This window comes from Melanotaenia boesemani, chromosome 5 (genome assembly GCF_017639745.1).
Source record: "Melanotaenia boesemani isolate fMelBoe1 chromosome 5, fMelBoe1.pri, whole genome shotgun sequence".
NCBI lineage: Eukaryota > Metazoa > Chordata > Actinopteri > Atheriniformes > Melanotaeniidae > Melanotaenia > Melanotaenia boesemani.
This window is the reverse complement of record NC_055686.1, coordinates 9,457,606-9,480,613: the sequence shown is the minus strand read 5'-3', so window position 1 is coordinate 9,480,613 and position 23,008 is coordinate 9,457,606. Positions and strand designations below refer to the sequence as shown.

The following is a 23,008-nucleotide window of genomic DNA, read 5'->3' as shown; positions in this document are numbered from 1 at the left end:
TTGTTAGTTTTTAACTTGTGAAAAGTGGTAATTTTGAGTCTTTTCTTAAAAAAAAAAAACGTACTGTAGGTTTTTTTTTTTTTTTGTTGTTGTTGTTTTTGTGGACTGGAGTTCTTTGATCCAAATCAAAGCTTCTTTCCGTGTTCTCACCTTCCCAAACAATTGGAGCAAACCACGCAAACCAACTAGGATTAGAATAAGAAGGTCTGGCCTAATTACACTTGCTCCTGTTTATATCATGGCTGTTTTGCATATTTTGCGTTTGAAGCATTGTTCGTGTTTTCTTGGGAAATGCATGCTGAACATTTGCAAGCTGCAATATGTGAGTAACCGCCAGGGGGCAGTCTCGGGACCAGTTTGATCAGAAGTAAGATCACAGCGTTAAATGCAGTAAAAATGATGGAGTTCTGAACAGGCATTATATACTTTCTAGGATACTGTTGGTTTTTTTATGTGATATCAATAGAAACCAAACAATAACCCTGTCTAATCACAATGTTTAGAGCCTTTTTTACATCTTACAAATTCAGTAACTCTACCTGGTCTCTAATACGCCCCCTAGTGGAATCCTCTGGCAACAACCACAGTACGGCAACAAGTATGTGAACACTTAAGGCTCATTTATGTTCCCTTACGTACGTAAGTAGGGACATTCATTTTACATGTCATATGTCGCCATCCTCATAATTCCATGTGTACTTTACGTTAAGTCAATTCCTCCACAGGGGAATGATGGGTTCAACGTTCACTCCTGCCACCCGATGTCAGTTTCAGACAACTGTTGGCGGTGATGTGCTGCTATAAATTTGTTTCCAACTGCCCAACTTACCCTAAATGTTTGCATAGCCTTTCATCAAAAGCTTTATTGTTTTCGTCTTCGTTGTTCTCCCCCCCTTCCTGTTCCTCTTCTTCTTCTCTGGTTTCTTTTTTCTTTAGCTTACGTATGAGTTTTAAGATTAGTTTCAATCGCAATGTAGCAAACATGGTGACGGGGAGGAGATCATGATAATGTTCATCCTCAGGAAGAGACATAAAAAGAGGCAGCGTAGTAGATGGTGGTGCTCTGTGCGGTGGTCTATGCGACTATTAAACGCATGGCTTCTTCTTCTTTATTCCTTTTGCTGGTGGCAGGTCACCTTTACTGCTCAAACTGCCCCCATGGTTTCTGTTGGTAGTGCTTTGTTACATTTCTGAAAACTGCTCTGTACAATAGAAAAGAAAAAAAAACTAATTATCATATAATATAACTGGAATATTTTTCCACTGATCTGTGTTATAAATGTATTTTCTGAATGACTCCAAAAATTTCTAACATTTTCTTGAGTAAAAATAGCAGAATTCACGCATTTCCCGATCAAATACAGGGCAGAAACCCCAGATGAGGCACTGGCGAACCTCAACTCACCTCGGATTGCGTAGTCCCAGATGCAATGGGTTGTACGGTAGGTGCCTGTTTCTCAGCATGTTGCTAATATAAAGTTTACAGAAAGATTTATTATACACCATGAATTTTCTACAGTCTACGTAATGTCTGTTCACATCTCTAAACTTTACTTTGTTTATAATGAATATGAAATGTTTAGGACACATGAAACTTTGCTCTATTAATCTCTTGTTGACATAAAAAAAGTTCTTTCTAGGCCAAGTATGTTCCTGTGTGTGTGTGTGTGTGTGTGTGTGTGTGTGTGTGTGTGTGTGCATGTGAGAGAATGCTGATGAGATATGAAACCTTGCCAGTGATCAATATGCTTCCATTTGAATAGATATTGAGTTCTTATAATTGTAAATCTGACTCCAACGGAGTCCGTGTCTCACCAGCCATGAACCTCACCGCGTGTTACTGGTCCATATTCCCTATTTAACATTAAATATAAATGAGCCCTTAGTGGCTAATACGTTGGCCTTTTACCGGCTAAATGCTGGGATAGACTCCAGCCCCATCATGACCCTCAATTGTAATAAGTGGTATAGAAGGTAGATGAATGAATGATAAATTGGATCACAGGACATCATTGTAACAGACCATTTTGTTCTTTAATATTTTGGGGTCTTTGAGTAGGAAATATTCCCCCCACCTCCCAGGGGGGAGAGTAGGCAGACTGTTGCTGGCTTTTGTGGGATTTGAAGTTTTTTGGGGAATAATGAAGCGGTTGTGTAGCTGGTGTCTTTTTTTCAAGTTTTCTAACAAACTGTTCAGGTATACTAACCCAATAGGCTAGGTTACATCATTATAACTAATCCCAAGATTAAACTGAATAATTATCCGTGTTACATAAGTGCTATGGCCATAAATTTGCAAGCACAATTAAAACGTAGCCACTTGTTAATTATCTCAATCCTTGACGTTAGCAATCCATAACCACAGATATATTTTCTATCATTGTAATCGGACAGGACCAAAGTAATGCAAAATGTTTCCTGCAATCAAACATCTGGATCTAAAGTTATGTTGAGACTTAACCAAAAATTCAGTGGTTAAACAGATTCATCATAATCCCTGCTCCACCAGCTCCATCAGCTTCGTCCCTGCAGCTGTGTTGGAATCTCCCAACACAGCTGCACGTCTGCCAGCAGTCTCCAGTGATCAGTCAGCTGCGATCAATACCTAATTGAAATACTTCAGTGGTTACTTTCAACAAGACTGCAGCAACAGAGAAATGGAGCTGAGACAAGAAAACAACCAGTGTGTTGTACATCTGAAATCAAGATTTAAAAAAGAAAAAAGGAAACTTTGTACATTTAGACCAACCGTAAACATTTTTATTAGTGTTTTGGTCATTCAGAGATTTAACCTCTTCTTCACCGAGCCCCATGAGATTGAGTGAGATCCGTGCAGCAACAATGATTTTTGCACACACCAAGAAGAAGCCGCAATGCTAACATGTAGCATAGCAAAATGTCGGGGAGAAACTCAGCGAAAAGACAACCAAGCGCTAGCATCCAAATTTGATGTCTGTCTCATTAATGTGACGAAACCCTGTTGAGTTAGCAGCTAACGAGTAGCAAAAGCACTCATCTGCAATGGCAACCCTCCAGAGAAGGTCTGTTCTGTATTACACGGCAATACCTCCCGCTTTCCATCAAAGATAAATGGTGAAAACGATAGCATCCCATCTTTTCTTGAAGTCCCTTTCCTGATGAAGAGCTCTTATTTTATTAACAAGAAAAGCTACAAACGCTGTGTAATTGCAGAAAAACATGAAAAACTCTCCAGATATATGATTCACGTGAATGCCACATTTGGATTTAAAAACAGCGATTTTCACCAAGAAGCAACAAGTTTGCAAGTATGCTTATTATAAGGTTATTTTTACTCTGAATATAGCTTTGTTTTAGGCTAAGATAAAAATGTTCATTTTCCACTGTGTTCCAGGTGAATTTACTCTGACATACTAACATATATTCTGACACTTCTGTAGTAATCTCACATCTCAGCTTTCTGTAGAGACCAAGATTATACATACATCCTATGTAGCTGTGATGATATAATTATTTTATTTTGGACAGGAGGCAGAAAAATAGACCTTATGATGAAGAAGTTGAGGAAAAGGCTTGTCAAAGATTAGTTTTGTAATCTTGTAGACAAACTATGTAACAGTAATTTTTCTGAGGCTGTTTCTTACTGGCCAACGTCCACATAGAGGTTTAATTATGAAAAGGAAGGAAGATGCCCCACTTGCACCAGAACGAGCGGGATAGAGATAAATTACGTCTAATCAAAATGTTTAGTTTGTGTGGCTGATGCATCAGGGGGAAGTTATGCTACTGTGTGAACTTTCTTTCCTTTTATTTGCTCAACTTGGCAGGAATTTGCTGCTTTAGGGGACCTTTCAAGAAGCAGTTTTAACTGAGGTTACAGAGATCAAACAGATTTCAGGTGAGCAGGACCTTCACCCAAGTCCCTTATCTCTGCCTTTCCACTACAGGGACTGAAGGTTTTCAGTAAACAGATTTTAGTTACTATTATCTACATATTGTTGTGTTATTAGACCTGTTTTTATGTAGTTTATTTAAGTCTAGTCATTTTTTTGCATAGTTATTGATTAACTTATCTATTTTAAGTGATGTTATTATTACATTGAGACCAGAAAAGAACATTTCTTGTTTTCACATTCAGGATGACAATAAGAGACTCGCGTAAACTTCCCAAACCTTGACAAAAATCAGCCCCCCTGCATTAGTGATCTGGAAGTAGTTCGGATAGGTTTAGTAAAAAATGGTGAACAGATTAAAAACTACAAACAAATTAGTTGGTAAACACAACTAAGAGGTATCCCTGCAGCGACTATGTCTGGACGATGCCACTCAGTAAAGCAGTTCTTCCAATGCCCGTGTCAAACAGAAAAGCATCATGTCTTGAAAAGTGCTATATAAATCTAATCCCTTATTATTATTATGCCATTACATGACATTTCAGTAGCAGTTCCATAATACATAGAAAAAGACATGATGCTCCTTATGCTCATTATTGGTATACTTTTGAGATTTAGCCTGATTGAGCATGTTTACATGTACACCAAAAACCTGATCAGTACCTGATTTCTGGAGTTATCAGATAATCCAAGTGGTCATGTAGACGACATAATCTGACATCCTTGTCAGATCGGAAGTTTATTTATATAGCACATTTCATACATGAAAGCAATTCAACGTGCTTTACATAACAGAACATAAAGGTATTACAACATAAATTAAAGGGGTGTACATAAATAATTATAAAATCATATAAAATAATTAAATTATGATGAGCTGCAGCTGTTTAATGTCTTTTTTCAAGAAATCCACATAATCACTTGTTCAGATTTATAGCTGCCAGTTCTAACAACAGCTAGATAACGGATAAGAGCCATTATCTGATTATGAAAAATCAAATTAACACACATAGATTTCTACCAAATATCCTGATGTCTTCATGCATGTAGACCCATATATCTGATTTATTTAGTCTTTCGACATCTGTGCATGTGCAAAAAACATAACGTGAGCAGAAAACAAAAGAAAAACACGATGGCGAGCAGTAGCAGGAAGTCGAGGATAAGTTAAGAGTTTACCTGTAGACTATTCTGCACTTACATTACCAGCTAACGCTAAGACCTCAGGGTGGTGTTCAACAAAACACTGATGTTTTAAAAAGAAAAGGAAGTTACGTTGTTATGTATGTACACACTCTGAAATAAATGTAATGATGGACTGGAAAATGTCATTTTTTAAATAACACATTTCAGAAGTGCATGTAGATTCGTCAGATCAGATTATTACAATAATTAAATTATTCCCAGATATCGGATTTTAATGGTCATGTAAACGGGCTCATTGGTAGCTTTAAAAACCTGGACTATGATCAAGATCTAGATAAATCAATAAGGAAAACAAAATTCCAATAATCTTTTTGCCATATCTTCCAGCACTTATTGTAGAACCATCCTTTAAAATAAAGAGTTCTAAATTAATACAAGTGCCATTTTTCCCATAATTCACCACTCTGTAACCCACAATGTCAATGTGAAAAGATGATTTTGGATTTCTTACAAATGAATTAAAACTAAACTGTTCATGATCCAAACTTCTTTACATCCCATAGTTGAGACGTTTGGGTCTACACGAACATCTCCGTCCTTTGAAAAGAAGAAAGGCCACACCAACATGTATAATTGTACACCCCTAAAACACACAGTGATTTTCACAAACACACCCTGAGCGGCACGCCCAGCAGGGGGGAGGGTTGGATGTCGCAGCTTTCTCACAGCAGACGAACCGAAAGGTCGACACGCTCAAACTCCCGCAGTCACACACAAACACACACTCATTAGCCAGCATCAGAAGGTGGAGGGGGGGAGTAATGTGGGAGGTTTAACCACCAACCCCGGCATGGAGAGTCAAAACATCCGACACCCCCTAATGTCTCCCACCTGTTCAGCCCCCGTCTTTCTCTGGTTTTCTGTCTTGACCTGCAGCCGTGAGCTCGGTTACACTAAACTGACAACACGACCTCACCTCATCCTGAAGAGGTCACGAGAACAGAATAAACTTTTCCCATACGTTAAAAAAGCTGCAGCATAAACCTGATATTCAGAAAATAGGAAGCAGAGAGACAGTGAGTTTGTTTACACCTGAAACTACAGGACATAATCCCCATTCACACCGGAGACGTGTGATTTTAGGACAGACTTTCTGAATAAACACAAAGTAAATCCAAGGATATGAAACCTTACAAAAGATGCCAGAGTTTCTGATGAGCTTAATCAAACAAAAACATTCCCGAATGCAGCGCAAGTCGTCACAACTTTGCTCAGGATTAAAAGCTTACAAGTGTTTAGTTTGCTGGACCAGAATGTGCTGCATACACAACAAAACAGCTAAGAAACCGCCGTCATGCTGTGTGTGCACTCTGATTACTGTGCTTTTGTGTTATTAGTATTTTGGTTTGTACAGTTTACTTTGGTGCTTTGCGTCACACTGGGACAAACTGAGCTGTCAGTCAAAGGAAGCAAACAGGGTGGGATATATAGAAGACTCCCTTAAAGCAAGGAAGTCCTCTTTATATACTGCTTTTAAGGTTCCTGTCAAACAGACTCTGAATATCCTGACTGAGCTGTAAATAGTAAAGATTTTATTTCAGGGTCCAAACTCTCCACACCCCAGAGGACAAATGTATGGAGCCTTTATAATGACAACAGAAAAAAACATACTCATGGCATCGCATTACTCATGGAACATTATAATTGAGAACATGTGTTATTTATATGTGAGCTTTTAAGGCTATAGAACACATGTCTATAGGTAATTATAATTTAATTTAATTTAATTTTAATCTTGGGATGATGGGTTGGCCTAGCTGAATAGCTTACCACAAAACAAACATAGACGAAACACCTGGTACACTGTTCGACAGCAGGTAATTGGGGTCAATAGTCAAGTGTTTTGAACAAATTGTGTCAAATTTCTGAGTCAATTCTTCATTAAACCAACAACTATCAAAAAATGCCCATATTAACTAAAATATAAAATAATATTTCCCTAAAGGGCCACAGATAGAAAACTCCATCACCAAAAACTGAATTTCTCCCTGAGGACAAATAAAGTATTTAATCAAATCTAATCTTTAGCATTTATCTTCCAATCACACCTTCCAGGTGCTCTGCCCACAATAGCCATTAATCACCTGACCTGTTCTGGCCACGCCCCCTAGCTCCACCCTACATAGGACGTTTGACCTCTGAGCTTGTTAATCTGTAGATCTCTCATATGACACAAAAATCAATATCAATAACCCATGGTTTTCTCCATCACTCCCCCCTCCTCCTCTCTTCCATCCTTCACTTTCATCCTTCCTGCTCCTCTGCTTTTAATTCCCTCGTTTTAAATCCTCTGTCACAATGCTTCATTTCTTTCCCTCATGTCTGGTTATAATATTGTTCTTTCTCCTCCTCCCTTTCCGCCTCTTTGTTTCTAGATGGTCATAAATCTGATTTCAACCACTTTCTGCTTTCAGTTGTCATCTTTTGTGTGTAAATTTTTTGCCACTTTAAAGTCAATTTTCATATTTTCATTAGTCAACGAATAAAAATCTCTTTTGTGTTGAAAGCCACAAATCCACCATTAGGATGTTGTACATTGCTCTAGAGAATGAAAAAAGCAATGATGAAAAGCACAATTATGCATCTCTTCTTTGTCTGTTTCCCCTCCAGCCTGTTTAAGGCTTTAAAGGTCAAAGCTTTAAAGCTCTCTGGTATGCAGGCCCACAGCGTCTCTCCCTCTCATGTCCTTGTAAAACCTGAAACTTGTGAGTTCTGCATTAAAACAGACTCTTTCCCACACTTGAGGACTTGGTGTGAGAGTAAATTTTAGGAGGCTGTGTTCCACTTGTTGGGATGTTACGTAGCAGCAGGAGGAGAGAATCCCTGTTAAATGGACTGGAGGTTACCGGCTGATGGATGATGGTCTGAGGAAAGTGGTGGCAGCACAGTACCATCCATGCGGCGAGGGGCTACACCATTTCTAATCACACTTAAAGCCTCTTACCTATAAAATGAGTAGGGTTTAGAAGAGCTAATTCAGAAAAAAATTAGATTTCTCAAGTTTGGAGATGATTCAGTAAGACATGAATTAAACATGAGTTTCTGTAAGTGGATGAGGAGACAGATGAGGACAGTAGTGAAGCTAAATGTGGTGAAAACAGCCGCCAGGAACACATGGACAAGACTGACAGTCCAAAGCAACACATGACCTTATGTACTATTTTGGGCTTCAGACATTTTCTTTTAGACTTAAACAATGAACTGTGAAGTTAAATGAAAGTAAAGCCTATGTCCATTATGAGGTTGTTGTATCAGGACATTAATCTCATGGATTTATACTCACATGGCGTCTCCATAAGGTCTGTTACGCCATCACCACCGTAGGCGCCGCGTAGGTCTGCAGAGGCAAACCTTTTCCCTGCTAGGCAGACGGTTACACAGAAATACTCCCTTGTGATTGGTCAGTTTGGGATTAAGTGTTTCTGGATTTCTGGATCTTCTTGCTGAATTTGTGTGGTAAACGCCATTTTTAAAAACAACACCCAATGGTTCAAGTTGATGAGAGGCTGATCGAATTATTTCTTAATTTGCTTCCACATGCGACTACAGACACTGCACCATGCTTTATAGTTGGTATGAGGCGTTAGTGCTGGTATGCTGCGTTCAGTTTTCAACAATTGTTCAACATGTCTTGACCATGTCTACATGACTTAATGCATTGAGTTGCTGCCATGTGATTAATTACATATTTAACAAGCAATTAATCAGATGTATCTAAAAGAAAATGGCCACTAAGTGCACATTTAGAGTCACCTTTTAATCTAAAATCTTGCCGAACGTTGGACTTCTCCTGGTATTGTGCCATGCTCACACATGCGTAGCAGTTGTGTCATTTTCTAAACATCTGTGCGGGGCTTAATCTGAAAACACAAATGTCTACAATATGTTTTCTGGATTTCTCTGAGAGAACGCTCATCCTCCTTCCCAGTTATCCCTCCAATATATGACAGAGTGGGACCATGTGTGAATACAATAGCTAATAATAATAATTAGCTTTCATCTGACCTGCATGGTGGTTTCCGTTCACTTCACGATACTGAGGTTTGATCCAAGCACACATTGTGTAGATGTCAACAAACGGAGTGTTTCATCCACCAATTGTGAAAGCAACATTTGTGTGTTTTATCTGAATAGCTGGCAACTGTCAGACACTGGAAGCAGAGAAAACCACTTCAAAGACACACACATATATTTACACACTTCAAAGACAGACACAGATGTAGTGTGTGTATGTGTGTGTGTTGGCTGGATTATCCTACAAGTGTGTGAGGAATCAATAAAGAGAGGTTGAGAGAGAGAGGATCAGAGGAATGTGTGAAAGATTGATTTTCAGCAGATGATGTTTCATCTCGCTCTCTGGAGGTGTTCTGAGTAGAGTACAGTAGAAGCAGAAGAGTACAACCCAACGGGACTCAGTTACAGTAAGTTCATTTCTACTATCTCAACTACAACACAAACAATCAACAGGAAGACCTTCGGAGAAGCATGTTATCTATCAGACTTTACAGACATATTATAGTTTGGATCAACAAAACTAAACACAACAAGGAAGCAACTGGATTTAAGCCTCATTTATGCTCCCTTTACACACATAAATGAATACGTCCATTTTTAAACATTCGTCACTGCCCACATACTCCCGTGCATCCTTTATGTCGGCATGGTTGCTAGGCCAGCAGTTCTCTATTTGTTTACATCATGTAGCACCTCAGAAAATATCAGCCTCTCCAAGTACCACCCTCATGACCTACATTAGAATATAGTAGAGACTCTAGACAGAAGTAGGCTAGTCTCAGATAAAAATATTTTTTACTTTGGAGTGGTGGCAGCTAAGGATGTCATGATTACCTAAATTCACAATTAATAGTGGTATTAAACAAAACGATTATTTAATAGTAAAGATCTTTAAAAGGGCAATAAGTGAAATCGTTTCACTGCAAGGTGTGCTGTTGTGCGCTGCCTGTAGACCAAAACAAAAGTGTGTAATGAGTCACACCCCCCTCTACCTCTTCCCCCCACTTTCATTGTTCGCAAACGAAAGCGCAAACTAACTGAGCAAAACCATATCATTATTTTGTGAAACATGTTGAATTAACTTATAACATTTATGTTGTTACTTACTGTTAAAGAGCTAGCTTCGAGTCAACTTGTAGCTTCTTTAGCTCTCGCAGTGCTTTCCTCTTTGAAAACACAAGGCCAATGTCAATCTGGGTTATGTCCCTTTCTCCATCCGTCAACAACTTTTTTTGTTTTTTGAGCTAATGTCAGTTCCTGGTTGTCTTCTGGTCAATGTTTTGTTCCACTTGCTGTCATTTTGCTTCGAAAATGTGGGCTGCCATTTCTCGCTGGCTGAAGCCTTTTATAGGGAGGGAGGATCGAAGGCTCCGGGAGAGGCGTCGATTCACCTGAACGTACATGAACTCGCCGCCGGACCGGCTGGTAAACACGGGGCTGGAGATCAACACAGAGAGACGCAGTGTGACGTCATGCTATTCTCCCGAAGAAACTACACCTCTAGTTCCCCACATAGCCATTTTTTAAATTCCTCCAATCTAGAAATGATGAAGTTCTGCTAATTGCCCTTTAAAGAATGTGACTTTCCAAAAAGGATTATGTCTGAACCACCACGGTAGATCAGCGCAACTTTTGAAACGAAGCAAAAACAAAATGAAACCACATCCATGTGTTGCCATGTGCTGCCTTGTTTTCGTTCTGTATGCGTTGCAGAAGAGAAGAAGTGTTGGAGTGGGACAGTATGGCAGATGAAGAGTTATTCCCTCTAAACAAATGGATGAAGTTATCCTTGTCATTTTTTTTTAATAGAAAGAAAGACCAAGGTGTTACTGTGGAGGACGGCTCACCAGCCTGTAAAGCTGAGCATCCGGCTGTCACGACTTTTTAAGTTGTTTATCTATTTGCAGTGAGTAATTTAAAGAAAATGACCATCCTACTAACAAATACTGGATATACTTTCTTCTTCTGTGGTTTTCTGGGGATTTTCCTTCGTGTCTGGATTGGAGTGCTTCCTTAATTCCACTTGATTTCAGACCAAAACAGCAGCAAATAACAAACAATAAAACCATTTAACACACCACAGACATCTAGAGAGAAACAAGGATATAAATTTAAACTAATGAATATAGTTACCTCACACTTTGACAGTTTTAATACCGTTTTTTTTACCAGGCACTAAAAATATTTTAGTGTTACCATATATTTTAGGCCAATTTTCAGGAAAAAAAAAAATCCAAGTGAAATTGGGGGTTAATCTGAAAATGAGGTCTAAAGTGGCAACCACACAGAGTATTTATATCAGTTACCAAGACTGCAACGGTCAGCACAGCAGAAACTGTGGTTAGCAAGCTAAGAAGCAGTCTCCTGTGTTTCCAGTGGGACAAATTACAGAGGTGCAATGCAGCAAACAACATGTGGTAAATAAAGACAACCAACAATGCTGCTGCAGAGTACAGTGTGTGTGAGTGTGTGTTCATCAATAATGAATGCTGGCGGTGTTGCAGGGATTTAAGGGACTTAGTGCTCATGTATATTTTAATGAGAAACTCTCTCAGTGTGTCTAAGCTCAGACTGTTCTCAGGAGGGCAAAATCAAGATGCAACAGTGTTAACGAACAGGACAGATGGATGGAGGGAGTGGAAACAAAAGAAAGGACAAAAAACATGAATATTCAGATAAGGAATGAGTACTGGTTTTTAGCATTTAACCCATTATGCCATTTTCAAGCATTTTTGGCCATTTTTCTAAACTTCTTTTATTTACTTGGCGATCATTCGGATGTGTTGCAGCTAATGACATGAAATATACAGTTTTAATAGAAGTCAATGGGGGCAGTTTCACCCACGAATGTCACCAGAGGGATAATCTGACACTACATAAAACAAATCAATGTTATTGCTAATCTTTGACATATCCAAGACTCTAATTGCCATCATAGCCCTATCCCTTTATTTCTTTAATAGAAATTAATTCATGTTTGTCTATTTTTTAATGAATAATTAATCATTCAAATAATTATACTGATATTTAAAGGGTTAAAAGTCTTAAAATGATTTAATATTTAATATTTTTGAGCAAGTCTGAAGTTGTTCAAATGATTTATGAAAAAGCTGAAAAATAATACCAATGTATACTGATTTTGAAACAGTTTTTTGCCATGTACATTTTTTGCCACAGTTTTTAAAATACAAATGCAATCAAATACATTATATTGCTAAGCTTTGTCATATGTAAGTGCCTAATCACCACCAAAGACCCATCCCTCTAACATATAATATTAGAAAATAATTCAGTTTTTATAGGATTTCTTGTAATAAATGAAGCTGTTATTCAGATATTCAAACTGGCATTTAAAGTTAAAATACTAAAAATGATTGAATGTTTGGTAGTTTTGAGCAGGACTAAAGTTGTTTAAATGTTTTAGGAAAAAACAAAAAGCAAATAAATAAATAAAATACACTATGTATGAGACTTTATAGCAGATGGTGATAAATTTGAGGAGGGCACAATTATCATAGATTATTATACGTTTTCATACAGACGTAATAATGTGTAAAACTCACAAAGTTAAAGCATCTTCAAGTAAAATACCGACAACAGTCACAATATATTTACTTAAAAGATGTTAATAAATTCTTTAAAGACTCATAATTTCAGTTTATAGAGCCAGGCCTCTGATGAGTGTGCTGATGGGAACAATCATTCCAGATCAGGTGTTTTGTTTTGTTTTATAATTATTTCCTGTCCAGATAAAGTAATCCAATTGATTACTTAATCACTAAAAAAAAAGAGAGAGAGGGTTATTATCTTACACTTCATTGAAATTGACAGGTTTGTGCATTAATAAAAGCAAAGTAAATTAAATTTTAAATAGTGAAATACACACAGACCAGATATATAAATGACCTTTTTCTACCAACTAAAGAAATATCATGTATTAAATTCACATTTTGGTCAAATTCTATTGAAATTTGTCCTTTGCAGAAATGTATTTTAATAAAATAAAATTCTCTTTAACAGCTTGAAGGTGGGAACATAAATGAATGAAAAGAGTACGAAGAAACACTAAACATGAGGAATTACAGCAGCAACTCTGAGTAAAGAAAGAAAAAAGAGCAGGGGAGCGCGAGAACGACAACTTCACCTTCCTTTTTCAGGTGTTACCTTACACACTAAAACTCTGTCAGAGTCTGGACAGTAGAACACCTGTTCCTCGTTGTGTCCTAACCTCACATGCACTCTCTTTCTCTCTGTCTCTCTCTCACACACACACACACACACACACAAGCAATGACCAGCGCAATGACCAACCAATCAGAGACCGCCTTAAACTGGTTACCATGGTTACGGTGCAGTTAGAGAGGACAAGAGTGATAAAAAATTAGAAAAAGAGAGACTTGTGTTTTGGCTCTAACATTAGAGCACAACGAGTCCTTTAACAGAAAAGCATCTTTCTTTAAGGACATTTTAGCTTTGCATGTAAATAAAATCTGCATTTTTGCACTAAATTTGATGACTAGTGTATGTTCATAGTTTCCCAGACAGAGTGAGGATCATTCCCATGTTTGTTCATGACTTATCTGCAGTCTATTCAGCAGCTTTCAATCAAAGTTTCATAGTTAAGATTATGTATCTGGATGCATGCTCATGTAAACTAAAGCAACAATATTATATCAAAGCACTTTTTGTATACTCTTTTCAGCAATTACATAAAATAATGTTTCATACACTTACCATGCATGACCTTAAATTGGATTAAACGGGTAAAGAAAATTCATAGATAATACTTTGTGTGTCCTTTATTGGTATTAGACCAGAAAGCTACATAGACTTACACTGACCACCCATTTTATTAGGTACACTTTGCTATCATCAAGTTGGACCCACGTTTGCCTTCAAAACTGGCATAATCCTTCATGGCTGAGATTCAGAGACATTTTATCTATCTGTTTCTAATCCCTTTTACCTTTTTTTTTTATTCTTATGTTCTTTTTATTTCTGTTGACCTTTTAAATCTCTTCTCTTGCCTGACGCAGAGTCTGCAGATGGAAACCAGACAGAAAGCTATAATCTGGTGCAGTGCATCTCTACTCAGTCTGGTCTGAGTTTAATGTTTTTACTGTACATGGTATTAGAAAAAGAAAGAAAACAAGGTGTTGGAAACATTCCTCAGAGATTTCCCAAACGGTCGAGGCAGATGGCCATCCTCCCTGAGGTGGGTTCTGCCTGAGGTTTTTCCTTCCTGTTAAAAGGGGCTTTTCCTCTTTAGCTTCTTATATGCTCAGAATTGGAAATTGGATCGATGTCAAGATTTGATGCAATCTGTTGGTTTTCCTTAACTAGGCTATTATTTATTATGAATTGGCTCAAACTGGTTTGTCTGTAAAGTGCTCTGAGATTACATTGTTGTGACGTGAAGCTATACAAATAAAGCTGTTGTTCTAGGCATAGATGTGCTTCATTGCCTTGGGTGCTCTGATTGGGGCATTTTTATTGCCATCTCCCAAGTGAGTAAGTGGTTTTCCTTGTTGTGGACTGGCTTGGTTTCAGGGCCCACGGTGTCTTCAGGTTTCCATGGGTCTTAAGGCCTCCTCTGCTCCTTTTTATCCTTGGAGGAGGTGTAGTTACATTTGCATGATTGCACTCATCATTTAAAAAAATTGTTTTTAATATTTTATCTTTATACCCAGATTCACTAACATGCATGCTAATAGTTACTGTGTTGTCCTGCAGCTTTAATCGCCAGGAGTTTATGTTTTCATATACTTGTTCATGTTTGTCTTCCTACAGGTGCTCCTGATGATTGTCTGCTTTGCTTCCTTACAGAGGATGTAGGATGTTTTCTGTTACGTTTCTTTACAGGTGTAGATTTGTCTGCTGCATCCATGATGAGAATCTCCTGTTCCACCACATCCCAAAGCGGCTCTATTGGATTGAGATCTGGTGACATTGGAGGCCGTTGGGAGTCCATTGCACCACCAGCAGCATTCTGAATTGTTTACACGGCAGGACAGATCCACGCTTTCTTGTTTCCACCAAATTCTGACCCTACCATCTAAATGTGGCATCTGAAATCAAGCAGGACCATTTCTATACACCTAAAAGTACTGAGCTGCTGCCATGTGATTGGCTGATTAGCTACTTGGCTAACAGGTAATTGAACAGGTGTATCTAATAGAGTGGTATAGTGATAAGTCTAGTAAAGTTCATGTGACAAGATGAAAAAGACTACTAAGTAAACAGAACACTTACTCCCCCAACATGGAGGATCAGTCCCACAGTTCTGTGCAATAGTGACATTTATGCTATTAACTACACTGGATGACTCAAAAATCTTCCCATATATGGACCAGTGTGTTATTTAATATTAAATACAACAGGGCCAGAAAATCTCCAATCTTCAAATGCAGCCCAGGAGTCACCATGACTCACTGAAGCATCCTGTCAGAACCAAACAGCTGTTTGTAGGAAGCATAAGGATGCAAAAGTCAGCTGACATGACTGAAAACCCTGTCAAGGCCAAAGCAAACAACCAAGATAAAAATGTCAAGATGCCCCTGATATATAGAGGCAAAACATTTATATGGTTGAGAGATAGAGCTGATTTATAAATAGCTGAAAGCTATTTATTCTTTTCCGTCAAGGTGGTACAGTTAGCCTATTACAACCCAAGCTGACCTTTAAACATCTTTAACCAACCTAAGGGCTTTCTGGAAACTTCAAAAATATGTCAAGGTTCAGCCATTCTTCTTTCCTCTGCCTCTGAAGTAGATAAAGATAAAATAAAAATCATCTGAAAGCTTAAACATGTGGAGTTTTGTTGTAAACCTAAACCTTGGAACTTTCTTCTTTTTAAGCTTTTGTCAGACTTGAGATAAGATATTCTCATGTTGCATCAGGCTCATAAAGAAGGAGCACAAAATACTCAGACCCTGATATGACAGGGATGTATGTAAATGTACATATATGTGCTACTTATGGTGAAAGAATGAGACTGCACTGTAACCAGAAGGTTGTGGGTTCAAGTCGGCGTCCTGCTGACAAGCAGAAGACGTCGGGAATGCTACCCCAGCTCAAAGAATGCGTCTGTGAGAGCTGACTCTGCTAGATGGGCGTGCTGGACCTGACCGACTGGAATGCTGCCTGGCGCTGGAATGTGACCTCGTGCACACACACATTGAGCCATTACGAGGGTGTGTTTAGGTGTGTATGAGCTAAAGAAAGAGATTCGGTCTCAAAGAATGTGTGAGAAAAAAAAGACATCAGGAGATGGATCAGTAGGAAAGACTGGTATGTTCACCCACCGATGAGCTGTAGAAGATAAAAAGATGAAAACTAATTATAAACACTAAATATATTTGTTAGTATTAAAAAAGGGGTATTGAAGTGATTTGGAAATGGATTTACATTTATCTGAAACACAACAACAGAAATCAAACACAAATACTGGCACCAAGATCAGGTGTTGATTCATTTAATCACTTACAAATGAGCTGTGGAGGGAATGAGCAGGGATGTGGTAACAGAGAGGTTGTAAGATCCTTCAACCAAAGTGGTCCAACTTGGTTTGGTGTGGCTGGGTTCAGCAAACCCTGATCACCGTTGTGTTTCCACAGCCTACCGTACCCTTATCTGGTTGGTGGGGTGTCAGCTGAACAGCAATAGGTGGGTGAGCTGCATTTTAGTGTGACATCATATTGATGTGACGCCTTCCTTAAAGCATAAGAAGGAACATGACAGAGAACCAAAGGGGGAGAACGGTGGACACCCAGCAGTGTGGGTTCTCTCTTCTTGTCATGTGGTTTTAAACAACATAACATTGTAACGTCAAGATTCGTGATGATTCTTTCAACCAGTCAAGGGTTGTGGTGGGTCAAGCTCCACCCTTTAGGGTCAGATCATAAGAGTGGGACTCCAACAGAAGGGTCCTGAAAAAATTAGGTTGGTTTATATATTCTGGCACCCCTCCCAGTTTTCGCCTGTAGAAAATGCATACTGACCCGACCCGAACCATTGGTGGAAATGAGCCTATGAAAGAAGGACAGCCACTATCAGCCTGAACATGGCCCACTGCAAAACCACATGGCAGACACATTTCTGTTGGGTAAATATTTGCCCCCCGACTGTTTCTCTTAGTCATACTATGACCAGGACGTGAAATCGGACACTTCCTGCTCTTTGACATGCACATTAAACCGTGACCTCATCTGGCAGGAAGCAAAACGATGATCAGGTTCATCCCTCCTCCGACTTTCAATAACTCAGAGCTCAAAGGACTCTCCTCAGATGGGATGCTGGAAGGCGAATAAGGAAGTGTGTGTTCACATACCAGACGTGCCACTGCAGCTCTGATGTGCCTCTAACACCAATCAGCTGACCCGAGCATGATCTGTGTGAGTCTTAGAGGGTAATATAGGACTGAACTAACAGACTGACTTTGTGGACACATACACACTAAACAGATCTGAAAGAAAGATAAACGCTCTAATCAGAATACTAGACGGTATTAATCTAATTCCTCTGTATGTGTGTGTGTGTGTGTGTGTCTGTGTTTAATCCCCCACATGTGTAGTAATCCAGGAAAAAAAAGCTCTTAGATTACAAACCTTTCTAACCAGATTAGTGCCCCAGTTTTTTTTTTTTGTTTTTTTTCTGTCTCACAAACTTAAACATGTTTACATCTACATTAATTGAGTCCCCCAGCAACAGGGTGAACCTTTGACCCCCTTTTAACATGAAAACTAAAAACCTAACCTCCATTCAGGCCTGATTTTAAATCTGTCTTTAAAATCAAGTCTGAACCCAAAATTCTCTGTACATCCCAAACACAAATACGGACACACTCTGTCATCCATCGACTAATTTCAACCTCAAAATTCCCCTTTCATGTGCTTTAAATGTAATAAAAACCACAATGTGGCCTTATCATCATCACCATCATCAGATCTTCCTCACTGGGATCCGAGTGTGTTTTAAGGTAACAGTTCCCATGACAGCAGTCTTCACATCCCATGATCCCACAGCTGTGAGAGGAATTTAAAAAATTTAGCCTGCTGCACATTCCTCTACACACTCCTACTGTGTGTGTTGTTTTGTTATATTTAAGATTTGAGGGTCGGCTCAGTCATCACAACCAGTAAGTTCCTGAAAACATGATAAAACACACTGATTGTGAACTCGTTGTCATGTTCAAGAAAGCAGCTAGAGATGATCTGAGCTTTGTGACGTGGTGCATTATCCTGCAGGAAGTAGCCATCAGGAGGTGCTACACTGTAGTCATAAAGGGATGGACATGGTCAGCAACAATACTCAGGTAGACTGTGTTAGAACCAACATGGCCTGGTTTAACTAAGAGGCCCAAGTGAGCCAAGAAAATATCCCCCACACCATTACATCACCAGCAGCATGAAGTGTTGATCCAAGGCAGGATGGGTCCATGTTTTCATGATGTTTCCACCAAATTCTGAGCCTACCATCTGAATGTGGAGCTGAAACGGAGACTCATCAGACCAGCAACGTTTCTCCATCTTCATTTGTCCAGTGTTGGTGAGTCTGTGTGAATTGTAGCCTCAGTTTCCTGTTCTCAGCTGACAGGAGGCACCCGGTGTGGTCTTCTGCTGCTGTAGCCCATCTGCTTCAAGGCTGGACGCGTTGTGTGTTCAGAGATGCTATTTTTCAGACCTTGGTTGTAGCATTAACAGCCTCTTAAGCCCTGTTTCGGTAATATTGGGACCCTAATAAAAGGGAAAAAAGTAGGAAATTCAGGCATCTTTCCCAGAGTTTGGCTGTGGAAACGCAGAAAAACGTGTACCAAACATCCCAACCTGGACCCGTTGGTGGAAACACGGCTTTAAATACTCTTTCTTCCTTATTTTGATGCTCAGTTTGAGTTTCAGTAAGTCGTCTTCTCCATGTCTATATGACTAGATGTACTGAGATGCTGCTATGTGACTGGCTGATTAGAGAGACCAATCACATTGCAGCATGTGATTGGCATATCTAATCAGCAAGGAATTAAATACCTAATAAAGGGTCTGGTGATTATATAAAGGTTGAATAAATAAACATAAAACAAGTCTTCTCTGAATATAGATTTAAATATGCCACCATATGAGGGCTCATATGGTACTCAACTTGTTTTTTAAAATGACCAGCTGTGTGTGTCCAGTGACTGGTCACTTATTTTCTTATAATTAACTATGAAAGAATACATTTTGAAAATCAGTGAGGTTCACACTAAGCTGAGGCTCCGCATAATTTCCCTTTTTAACTCATAAAAAAACTATATAATTGGGAGGAAAAGAGGATGAAACACTCAACCTCACCCACACACACACAGTGCTGGATGCAGCAGTCCTGGCGTTTAGCTTGTTTATAAAAACAACCAAACAGGGAACATGGTGGCACCTGGTAAACACTCCCCAACAACAGGCTGTTTGTATAAAGATGACACATGTTATCAGGCCAGGTGTCAAGGTTATTAACTGTGGACTGTCGCCACCTGCTGGCCATCAGAGGTACTTCAGCTCTACTTATACAAACAGATACACCACAGATACAACCATGTCAAACTTTTAGCTGTGGAGAGAAAATTACCGGCAAGAGTCTGATAATATCTGACAGAAAAGGTGTTGGCCTACAACATTACTCCTTCAACAAGCTCTACAGTCCATGCTGACAGTTCAAGAGTCACTAATGCAGCTCCATACCATCAAAAATGCAATAGAGAGAATCTTAAAGAGACTCTGCCTCTTTAAGATTCACTTTTTTATACTCATTTGTACGACCAAGCAGCAACCTCCGCCGGTAAAAAGTGAAGCCTATGTGGAAGTGCAAAAAATTGCAGTTCACCTCTCATCCGCTGGGGGCTGGCTCCAAAACAGAGTCAATCCCCATAGACTCCCACGTTAAAAAGACCAATTTCACAGCAGACATAAACATGTTTAAAGCCTGGTACAAAAATCCATTTTAGGACTAATAGATCAAGTTTACCTTCATGACAACTGTGAGGGGGGTGAATTTTTTTCTAACTCATCCGTTTGGTTGTTATTTAATGTTGAAATTTGGCATAATTAGGGGTGTGTCCTTTTAATTGAGAGGTATCCAATATTCGTGGCAAGAAGGGAGACAACCGCAGTTTTGAACCGGCTAACATTGCGCCTTAGCTTTAGCTCGCCCACCTCCGTTAGCTGGTTAGCTACCGTTAACTCCAGGTTAGCTTGGTTAGCTCTTAGCTACAGGCAGCTTGGAGTTTGATGGGTGTCAATCATCCACCCCAACCTTCACAGTCCCCCTCTCAGCTCCACCTCTTTTGACGTCACGGAGGCTCCGTCCATCTTTTATATACAGTCTATGCGTACGACTGACCAGTTAACTAAATGATTTGCAACATGTTCCTCCATCTGTTTTCCGTTAGTACTGCAACTTTTTTTCAGCCAAACCCAACTTCTCTGCGACATGTTGCTGGCATCAAATTTAAGATAAGTCTCAAAAAGTCTCATTTTCAAACTTTTGATATGTTTTACGTTCTATTGTGAATGAAATACTGACTTATAAAATTTTATTTAAACAAAGTGTCGCCTCTTTTGTGGAATAATTTTCAGATAAATATTGATCAGGAGACGTACTCATAAAAAGCTACTTCATACTTGTACATAAAATTAGTTTTATGCATAGATGTAGTTTTGCTAAATTCATATCAAAAGTAAAAACTAAAGACACTAAAGACACATCTGGATATCAAGACATTGAGGTCAATATCAGAGGAAGAGAGTTTACTTCCATCAGAGGACTCCTACCTGGTGTTGCAGGTGATCTGAGGGTGATGTCACCTCGTCACCATCCTCCACCTCCTCCTCTTCTTTGCTCTTTAGTTCCTCCTCCTCCTGTTCCTTCATTTTCTCCATCTTTCCTTCCGCCTCAACTTCTTTCTTGATGGCTCCATGTTCTGTCGGTAAAATCTGATTGGCCGATTCAAGGTGGGTGGGGCCAAATGGCTCTGATGGACAGGACTCATCCTCAATGGTTAATATGGAGACTCTAACCTCGTCTTCCTCCTCACATCCTCCTCCTCTTCCTTGGCACACAGAGGAGGAGATGAAAGAAAAGGAGAACTTTGAGGAGGAGGCGGAGATCAGAGCGTGTCCGCTGATTGGCTGTTTCTGACAACCGTCTCTAGAGGCAGATTTAGTCCTTTTCAACTCTTGCTCCTTCAATTTAGGACTTAGTGATTTGTCCTCCTCTCCTGTTTCCTTGTCTTCATGTTCATAAGCTTTCACCTCGTCTTCCTCCTCTCCCCTATCTTGAACGCCTCCTCTCTCCATCTTTTCCCCACTCCTGTTCCCTTTTTAATTCTTCAACCAGCAGAAGGAGAAAGAAGCATCCTGTAAAGACAAAATGTCAACATCAAAACATTATTTTCACTAGTAATGGGTACACTAGACTTTGATGAACTATCAAGTCATCAATCAAGAAAATGGCTTTAACCACATTTATGTGACTTGTTTATTTATTTAGTTTGTGCATATAGTGCTCCATGTTAAGAGTCCATCACCTTTCAGATGTCACATTAAGCCCCCTATCTGCCATAACAGTTCTCTCTTTTCAAGAAGTTCACCTCAAGGTGTCATGTAGCATCAGGTGCAGATTCTTTAAATACTCTAAACTGCAAGGTGAGGCCAACATGGATCAGAATAACTTCCATAACCACATCCCACATGTACCTGACCGGATAACAATCCAACACAACCAAAGCTTTCTCATGGTCCCCACATCTCTGCAACGTTATTCCATACTGGATACATATAAAAGTACATTATACACACACAAACCTGGTCCTCTTGTGGTGGGTTATGGTATCAACCTTCTTCTATTTGCTTTTGGTTAATTAGTGTGATCAGAAACACCTGGCTGACCCACCTGGCTACTCTCTGCTATCCTCCACAGGTGCTCAGCCAGTTGGATTTAACTTATAACCTTTTGCTCCAATACTCAAACTTCTAGAAAAGGTATGAAATATTTCTTTATTTATGATGTGAATATATTCTGCTTTGTTTCTGGTACCAGTTACATATCTCATTGACCGAATTGTCTCTCATGAGCTGAACATTTTTATCATAGCAAGTTTTATCATATGTTAATTTAGCTAAATAATTATTTGTGAACACGCCTGGATACGGAAAGTCTCAAACATTTGAAGGTAAAACATCTTAGTTTAGTTTTTATTTGCATGCAATATAATTAGCAGTATAAATACTGTCTTAACTCACACTACGGTTTTAAATGTTTACCCAGTAAACTGCCCAATGAGACAAATTTATTCCCAATACTCTTTACCATACCAACAGAAAAATGCTGCTGAAAAGGTTTATAAAGAACAGACTTACTTTAGTTACGATGCTTTTCTCCTTCTCCGGGCTTTAAATATTAAACGCCGGGTTTTGTTTTCTAACTTCTTCCGCTTTTTTGTGGTTCTTCGCGGTTTCACATCCAACACGAACAGCATCACTTCGTTTTAAACTCCAACACTTTGTTTCTGCATAGTTTTGTCTCATAAGAAAGAAAACAAACTTTTTATGGATTATTTTTCTCCTCTTGCACATGGAGCTTTGTTTGGCGCGGTTTGATGACGTAACGTGTCGCTGCTACGCGGCGTCGTAATGATTGTATGTGTGTGTGTGTGTATTAAACTACTTTAGATATAGTTCGCCACCACGAAAGGCCACAAAATTTCAAAACATTTATCCCAGACATCTACTTTGAATGTGGTTTAAAATCAATCAGTCTAATCAATATTTTTCTGTTTTATTTGGTTTCTGAAATTGAAAGAAAAACGCAAAGGAGCTTCAAGGCACACCTCCGTAAATCCATGTTAGTTTAAAGCTGATATTAAAATTAAGGCTACATGGTGCTTTTGA

At 39.1% G+C, this 23,008-nt stretch overlaps 1 protein-coding gene across 1 annotated transcript in view; it reads right to left on the bottom strand.

Moving 5' to 3' along the window:
- Positions 1 to 22,696, bottom strand: part of LOC121639727 (F-box/WD repeat-containing protein 7-like) — a 42,642-nt gene extending 19,946 nt beyond the window's left edge. The window contains exons 1-2 of the mRNA XM_041985188.1: positions 22,478 to 22,696; positions 20,891 to 21,475 (exon numbers count right to left, since the gene is read on the bottom strand). Of these exons, the coding sequence (XP_041841122.1) occupies positions 20,891 to 21,415 (525 nt within the window). The 5' untranslated portion in view covers positions 21,416 to 21,475; positions 22,478 to 22,696. The remainder of the gene's footprint in view (positions 1 to 20,890; positions 21,476 to 22,477) is intronic.
- Positions 22,697 to 23,008: the final 312 nt, after the last annotated feature.